This window comes from Takifugu rubripes, chromosome 16, assembly GCF_901000725.2.
Source record: "Takifugu rubripes chromosome 16, fTakRub1.2, whole genome shotgun sequence".
Classification (NCBI taxonomy): Eukaryota; Metazoa; Chordata; class Actinopteri; order Tetraodontiformes; family Tetraodontidae; genus Takifugu; species Takifugu rubripes.
The window spans coordinates 4,752,227-4,760,624 of NC_042300.1; the positions used below are offsets into that span (position 1 = coordinate 4,752,227).

Sequence of the window (8,398 nt, forward strand, 5' to 3'; positions counted from 1 at the left end):
TTGCACCAATTTAACGTGCAATGAATATCTCCAGAGGGAGGATCAGATGAGGTGTATAAACCAGTCAGCAACACTGTAGCTGTTTGTATTTCGCTTCCCTTCCCTCTGCACAAAACAAACAAGTGAATCATTCTGTCTTTGCATGTCTGCATTCAAGCATAACACAGTACGAACCGCCGTCTTTCCCATCATTATATCAACAGACTCATCCTTTGTCCCGTTTAATGCGCTTTCTATGGAAACAAGAGCTACAGAAATCATATCCAACTCATTTAGTCCGCATTAATGCCAACCACCTACAGGCCTGGACAACATCACGGCGTGAAAGTATCTGCGTCTGCGCTTGGATAATGTGCAGCAAATCACAGAGTAAACAGCAGTTTCACCAAATAGGTTTCATCTCAGACTCTGAATACCACCCATTGAGCCGGAGAATCGGGTCTGCTTTGTTTGTAATGAGGTTGTTTGGGGAGATTTGGGCCTCTATTTGTCTACATAATGGAGGAAAACAACGAATGAGGCAGATGCTATTGGGAAAGGAATGTAGTGTAGCCGCACTCGTGAATGATGTGCAGGAGTGAGTCGGCACGAGTCTCTTGCTGTATTTGCATATTCTGCATCAATGGTGATTAATCAGACACAGAACCAAGCGACAGCAGTTTTATTGAAACTATTTCCCAAGCTGATGTCCTTTACAGTGACAGATAAAAGTACAGCCTGAGGCTTGTTGCAAACTACTACGATGAGCAGTTTGGTGGGAAGGAACATGTAGTGCATCAGGTCGAAAGCTTGAATCCAAGGGCTCCAGGCCGCCTGTTTTTATCACCATGGCAACTGAATTCATCATGGGAGAGCATTCCAACACACCAAGCGTGATCCAGATGGGAGACTCCAGCAAAGTATGATTCCTTAATCAATGACAGGAGAAGGGTTCGGTTTCACAGCCTGCTGTCGATGGAAAAGAAGCCAGTCATGAATTCTGGTCTGCACAGAGCTCCGCAGAAAAAACTACATTTGGGGCACAGAGAGCTCCAGGGTTCCATTTTCTATGCATGAGAGCCAGTGTTCATATCTAAGTTTATTTATATTCACAAAACAAGTCAATACCATTGGATTGATAGAGAAGAGGTGATTTGTTAATTTCAAGAAGCAGAAGTGCAAATTTTCTAGAGTAACCAGATTAGATCCTAAGATTTGTGAAGACAAAAACATGGCCTGTGTACGTTTTCCTGGCTGCAGTCACCACGTTGACGACATTGTGCATCTGATTGTGTGCTGCAGTGCGAGGAGGCCGTTTTATCTCTGCTTTCATACTGTGTCCTGCATGAAACGACTCATTCCGCCTCTCCTATCTGTCCACGCTCGTCTCTGCAAGGCGGTTGTTCATGATGCCGAGGGCTCCCACCCCTCCAGAGAACCCATTTTGACGCGAGCCGGAGCTGGACTGACGCGGATGCCCGATGGCCATCTCCGAGAGCTGCTTCTGCATAATTGCCAGGTTGACCTGCAGGCGTGAAAGAGACACAAACGAGTCAACAGAGGAGAAAATGCTCAGATTGTAGAGTGTAACAATGCCAGGGTGCCGGGGAGGTCTGATTTCATAGCTGCAGATGGTGTTTCACCTCTGCTTTGGTGCCTCCACTTAACTGAGTAGCCTGAAAATAATCCAGTCAGACTCGTGACAGTCATAACCATTACATCATCCTCGATGTACCTGGAGGGAACCATACCCTATTTTATCAGAGATTCCTGAAAATTTGTGATGTCTTGCTCCATTTCTATGGGATTCAGTAACAAATTCAAATTCAAGTTAAAACAAAAAAAGATTTTTAGGACTTTTGACAATTCAAGGGCATTAAAAACTACCATAAACAAGAGAAAATATGACCCACAACTAATTGGAGGAGGGGCTTATGAGCTTTACTACTCCTACCACAGGGGGGCGACAGAGCTGATTTGCCTTCAGCTGCAGTTATAGTAATAAATTGTCTCAAGAGCTTAGTGTCATCTGTTTGGTTTCATTCGCACCTTAACTGTGCCTTCTGCACTTAATTCAATGTTAGAACCCTTAAGTTAATTAATCTGAACTTCAGATCTTTTGATTTCATTTGGGGGACCCCGATCGCACAGGATCTTGACCTTGAACAGTTGATTCTAGCTGAAAACGTGGAACCTTTGGGTGTCTGAGTGGATTTCTAAAGGTGCGATGGTGATGCAGAAAGACCATTAATATTCAGAGGTGTTGTTTAAATTCCACATTTAAGTAATCTGGGGAGCAACAGTGATGCTCCAATGAAAGTTATTTAGAATTGAACCAACAATTTCTTGACCTTAAATGTGAATACATCAACTGTGACATGCCCTATTGGGACTATTGGTAGCAACTGCGAATGCAATCATGGAGTCTTTTGTTCCCCAGAAGCCACCTTAGCTTCTCTGAATCAGGAGAGGGGCTTAAGGACGCCTCTAAACTCCCACTATCACAATCTGTGTTTGCATTAAAACATCCCACTGTCTCACAGCTCTGCAGGCTCTCACCTTGTTGGCTGCTAGAAAATCCCTCATGGAGATCATCTCCCCAGACATCCTTCGACCATTGTCAGTCTCGCTATCGTTGACAGCGTCCGTCTCAATGGAGGGGTCTCGACGGGTACGGAGGTGGCCCGGGGCCACCACGTTCCGTCTGGGGTGTCGGTGTGGGTGGTGACCCCTGCTGGTGAAAAAGCAACGGCAGGGCGCCTCGAGCCTCCTGAGGAGCCAGTTGAGGACCTGCTTGATGATGATTGAGATGACGTTGAAGAGCGAGTAGATGCAGCAGACGCCGGTTAGGATGAAAAAGAAATTGCCGACCCTGTAGACGGCGGTGACGTGGCCTTCGTAGGCAACCCGCTGGCTGCTCACCATGTCCCCAAACCCGATGGTGCTGAAGGCCACGAAGCAGAAATAGAGCGAGTCCAGGTAGCCCCAGCCCTCCGCTGCTGAGTACATGAGAGAGGCACAGCAGGACACCAAGATGGCTGCCACTCCAAGAATGAGCAGGACACAGTAAACTGAAGGCTTCCAGCCTGCCAGATCCCCCCTGTTCCCTCCTCTGCTCCCCCCTGCAACACTCGCCCCACCACCCTGGGGAAGCTGCTGGCCGTTCTGGGGTAGGACGGCTTTGTTGTGGCGTCTCTTGTGGCACGACTTGAGAACCACTGCGATGACGGTGATGACGCGCTCCAGAAAGAGGTTGAAGAAGAGAATGGTGGCGGCACAGCCGAGCAGACCGTAGAACATCAGGAAGACTTTGCCCGGGATGGTGGCAGGAGTGGTCATCCCAAACCCTGCGACAGAGTTTCAGATTCAAGCGGTTTCATGTTTGCCTCCAGCCTACAGCTGCTAAACTCCGCTTATCACGTGTAGCAACAGTGACGTAACACAACTCTTCCATGTGTGGAACTGTTCTTATATTTCATAATCGTACCCTAGCTGCAGGTAAATAAGGCAGTTTTTGTTTGCAGTTCCTTTTAAAACTGCCCCTATTACCGCTTTCCTCTTCTTCAGAGCAAAAAGAGCGCAAACAACCACCAGGTTGCCATTAGTGACGTCCTCTCGTCTCGCTGCATGTCACGCTTTGAGAGCTGAGGTCCAAGCATATTGCTGCAATCAGTGTCAGTTTGCCAAGCATAAGTACCCCCGACTCTGGCCGCTCTGTATCTCGGTGCCTATAATTTGCACCATGATTGGAACCCATTTAATATTTTCTACCTGGAAAAGCTGGAGGGTTGTGTATCGCGACAGTGGCCGGAGTGGCCGCTCCGTATCGACCTGGCCTATCTCAGTGGTGTTCACCCTTCATTTAACGCTGAAGCTCAGCCAAGCACGTTCTATTTGCCAGCGTTGCTCTTCTGTTTTATTGCACTGACAACGTTGTTGAATGTTTTAACTCTGTAGCTCGGTCGGCACACTAAAATAATAAAGGCTAAACGCTGCGTGCAAGATATGAACCGCAACCAAGACAGAACTAGCTGTGATTACCTCCACATTACCTTTGATTCTAACTAACGGGGCCGGATACCTTATTCCTTCATTAGCGTTTAGCTTGCTCGTAAGCTATGTCGATGAGTTTATGTTGAAAAAATACACACAAATGTGAGAAAATAGTGTGCTGTGTCTGCAGAGATGGAACGTTTGCTATGGTTACAAGCAGAATATTCTAGCATCAGCGTTGAACTTTCGCAAGAGTTCAAATCACTGTAAGAATATTGGAGAGATAAGCACGTTTAAAAAGTGAAAATCCTCTGTGCACGAGGCCTGAGCTGCAGTGCACTCCTCTGCCAGCTCTTTATTCTACATTATCCTTACTGATGCACTTGGACACCGAGTTCTGTCTGTGACAGATGTGAACTTTCATCTTGGAAATCAGGGTCTGTGTGTAATTTCGTTCAGTTCTAGGATTGATGGGTGTAATCATGTTATCTGTTGGCCGCTTGGGTGTTGCCATAGAGATGGAGCTGATTGGAGAAAAAAAATCTGCATATAGAAAGTCAAAATATTCTCAATTGGCAGCTTAATAACAAGGACTTAACCTTAATTTCTGGGTCCTGTAGAACCGTCCGTCTGCATTGTTGGCCTTCAGCACCTGCTTTAACTTTTTGATCTTTGAGGTCAAAATAAGGAGAAATGGTTACATAAAAGGAAAATGAATTCATTAGTGACCCCACACACATAAATCCAGAGTTGCATGAAGGATTTTGCAGCTTGAGGCCCTGGAATCTATAACTTTATGCATTTATTCCTTAGTAAGATCAGGCTTTAGAAGCATTGACAGTGATATTAAAGCACTTCTATGTGGGCCTGGCAGAACTGAGAGGAGGCTTCAGGTGTTGTGACACTTTCATTTTCCCTTACAAGCCACATCAGCACCGAGGGAAACTCTTCCAAGGCCTTAGGAGAGAAATTTCAAGCAGTGCTGAGCAGAACGGAATGAAAAAAAGTGAAAACCAATGGAGAATGGGCTCCAACTTGGAGTTTTTTTTCTTTCCAGCTATTGCAAACACGCAGTGTTCAGGTGGACGGAGTCGTTTCAACAGGTCTAATCGGAGGAGCTGTCATCCTAATGGACAGAAGTATACAGAATCCAGGAAAAACATATCGACCTGGGAAGCAGGGTGGCCACCAAACAGGATCAATAGTTTTAAAATCAAGGTGGTTAAGCCTGTTTCTGTCTACTGACAGGGACACAAATAACAGACAAATCTTGGGAAAGTGGACCGTCTGAGCTGATTATTTCCGTCAGGTGCAGCTGAATCATTAAACAGCTTCAAACTGCAACTTAACTCGACATAAAACTGTTTTTCCATATTTGGCTTACATGTTTCATTTGTGTAGCCTTACTGAAGATGGATGACCACTAAATAGAAGTCTAAAAGAGAAATAAATGTAACCATTTTCAAAAATACAGCAGATGCTGATATTTATGACCCACTGAACTTATCTTCTAGAATGAGACAGAGCAGCAGCAGTATCATTTTTAAAAATCTCCCCATCTCACCAATAGTTGACACCACCGTTCCCACGAAGTAAAAGGCTCCGGTAAAGTCCCACCGGGGTCTGATGGTGTCCACGCGTATGCCCGCCACGTTCGCCTCCTCGTAGCTCCTCAGGAAGTTGTTGAGCTCCTTCTTGCTCAGGTTGTACTTCTCCCTGAAGAGCTCGAACCTCTGCGCCCAGCGCTCTTTGGCCTCCCGCTCCATGGGCTGCTCCAGCGCGGAGAAGACGGCGGCTCCGCACAGGAGGTAGACGATGATGAAGAGCGCCAGCAGCAGGAACCTGGCGTTATCCTCGTTGAGCGGAGTGGAGCCGCAGCAGCAGCCGCTCCTGCATGCCATTATGTCGCTGTGGTCACCGAGGTGCTGCCGCCCGCCAGGGAGGGACCTGTGGCATCGTGGACTCGGAGAAAAACGCACATCGGATAAAAGTCCAGTGCAAAACAGTCAGAAACGAGCTGCCCGAGGCTGCGTTTGCTGTCCTATCTGGTCCACATCCAACCTGCGCGTGTGAACGCACCCGCTCCCTCCTCTGTCCATCTCCTCCGGCTGGAATCTTCTATCTGCGCTGCGAAGATGCTGAGAGGAGCTCGGTGGGTCGCGGAGCAACCAGTGGATGCAGCGCGTCGTGCTGCGTCGTGGCTCAGCCTCTCCAGCAGTCTCCTCCCCTGTGCGCGCCTTTTACGCACCGCTGCCTGACGGGCTGAACCTGCCACCGCCGTCCTGCCTCCAGTTCACCTTTTCCCACACCTTTTCCAGGTGTCACAAAAGTCTGTTTACGAGTCCCGAAATGGCCCCAGATCGCCCGCGAGGACCGCCGCCCGGAAGTTTGACTCTGCCGATACGGAACGCGTTTGTACAGAGAGATCAATATCACTTGACCTTTCTCGCTCTCTGATGAGGGATTCGCGGCTGCTGTCTGATGATTACCGGGGGACGAGGCGAGCAAATGTCACCGGCGATCCGCGGCTCCATATAAATAATTCAGCGGAGCGCTGTTTCACTCAGACTCAACCAGAAGTGTGTCAAGATCAAAAGTTTAAAGAAGGACGGGATGTGGCCGCGCTGAGGGGAGGGGAGGGGAGGGGAGGGGAGGGGAGGGGAGGGGGGCAGTGTCAGACGTGATGCACTGGCTTCAGTTGGCCATTGTCTATTCTGATGACCATTTTGAACAATTCTGAGACTTTATTATTTGAATACAGTCGATAATAAACTGTATCACGTGGAGTAATTAGATTTAAATGTATTCACGAGTGTGAGGGTCATCATCATTGTGTTCTATAAACCAGTAGAGGACAGCTCCAGTTGTGTCTCTCTGTAATTACTCTTGTGCAACAGAACAACTGGCTGCCTTTGAACATCCAGCTCATTACCTGGGATTGTTTGTGGTCCCAGCTATCAGGAGAGCAGCTAAAACCTTTTTTAAATGATAATTAGATTTGAGGAGATGGTTTTCAACTATAGTCTGGTTAATGACCCGTTTTCACTACAGAGGAGGTGGACTTGATGGATCAAAAGCTCTAAATGTAGATGAATTATAGCCCGAGGGACAATAGAACCTGAGAAACAGAACACAAAAATGGGGAAAGGAGGAAGTTATTTTGTGAGCAATTGAACAATCTGCACCAACACTGAATCCAGACATTTTTGTCAATAATCAGAAAACTTTTGGTGCAGAATGATTCTTAATAAAAGTGATTCCAGCCTAATGTCTCCTGGGTCTCACCTTGGCTCTCTGCTGATTGTTATATTGATATTCTCTTTTGCAATCATACAGAGGCTGATTGGAGGGTGTTTCTCTTCTCCTAACAGCCGCTCTGGGTGCAGACTCACTGTTCAAAACCATCAATTCATAATCAATGATAACGGGAGGAAATAACTGCTCTATTTTTAGAGTCAATCTACAGTTCCATGTGATAAAGGCTGCTAAACTCTACAGATGTAATACAATATTTCTATATGATGATGAAGATGATGAGGATGAGGAAGATGTTGTTTCTCAAAAACAACCAGCAGATAATTGTCTGGGGATCCGGTTATTGAACGCCTCCAAAGATGGAGAAGTCACGGGGGATCCAGTCACCTCACTCTCCCACACCGACGTGGCTCGTGTAAGTACTGTACGCGTGCACGTGTTGGTGCATTTCAGGCCAGCAGTTGCACATCAATAATGTCTACATGGCCTGGAAGGTGATCTGCACGTTCTCATGCGTCGACACAACCATGCATAAACCTTTAATTGTCATTCTTCAGGGTGGAACAAACACCAACGATGTGAGTAAAAGACTTTGATTTTGAGGTTGGTTTTTTCCCGTAATAAATTGGCATCAGTTGATGAGTTTTTAAATTTAACTGGAAGCCGGATGAAAGTGGCAGAACCGCAGACGTATTGGGATAAACATGGTTTTATATGTGCTCTGCTTACAGACTGTGACTGAACAAGATCTGGGAGAATTATTGGTAAAGCTTCATTAACACAGGACCTGAAGCATGTAATTATGTTATGCAATTTACTGTTTGTCTGTTATGAGCTCCGTTTCCATGGAAATACATTGGGGATATTCAAATGAGGGATCAGCGAGAAGACATCCTGGAACCTCGGTTTACTGATTCTCTTTTTAGAAGCGTAACCTGCGCAGTCGCACCTCCTGGGCTCATTCTGAGGCGTCTTCAGCTCCTGCGCGGTGATGCTCGACCAAGGTCAGGACCGTTTGTCATCAGTCCATAAGTGCCTCTTCACCCTGCTTCAAAGCAGCGCCATTAGGCGTCCCACACACAAGTGCATGAGATACCACACTGACTGGTTTAGCCCTACAGATATTCTAAATTTGGAGTGAGCTCATTCTAGTAAACCAGGGTGACATGAA

At 46.8% G+C, this 8,398-nt stretch overlaps 1 protein-coding gene across 3 annotated transcripts; it reads right to left on the bottom strand.

The window, feature by feature from the left end:
* Positions 1 to 418: 418 nt before the first annotated feature.
* Positions 419 to 6,527, bottom strand: LOC101068024 (potassium channel subfamily K member 13). Of its 3 annotated transcripts, none has more exons than XR_003891403.1 (4): positions 5,537 to 6,527; positions 2,539 to 3,326; positions 1,224 to 1,504; positions 419 to 908 (listed from the first exon to the last, which is right to left on the bottom strand). XR_003891403.1 is itself a non-coding variant. In XM_029850063.1 (4 exons), the coding sequence occupies exons 1-4, from the start codon at positions 5,871 to 5,873 to the stop codon at positions 1,349 to 1,351; spliced, it is 1,200 nt and encodes a 399-aa protein (XP_029705923.1). In that variant the 5' UTR covers positions 5,874 to 6,527; the 3' UTR covers positions 419 to 1,348. The 3 variants fall into 3 exon arrangements, 2 of the variants coding, with proteins under 2 accessions (XP_029705923.1, XP_003971503.1); XM_029850063.1 differs by having other exon boundaries at positions 419 to 1,504; positions 2,539 to 2,769; positions 2,851 to 3,326; XM_003971454.2 differs by having other exon boundaries at positions 419 to 1,504.
* Positions 6,528 to 8,398: the final 1,871 nt, after the last annotated feature.

Coding starts and splice junctions, on each gene's coding strand:
- LOC101068024 (XM_003971454.2), bottom strand. CDS start 5,873: ATGGCATGCAGGAGCGGCTGCTGCTGCGGCTCCACTCCGCTCAACGAG. Junction 3,327..5,536: donor AACGGTGGTGTCAACTATTG/GTGAGATGGGGA, acceptor ACTCTGTCGCAG/GGTTTGGGATGACCACTCCT. Junction 1,505..2,538: donor ATTTTCTAGCAGCCAACAAG/GTGAGAGCCTGC, acceptor TCACGCCTGCAG/GTCAACCTGGCAATTATGCA.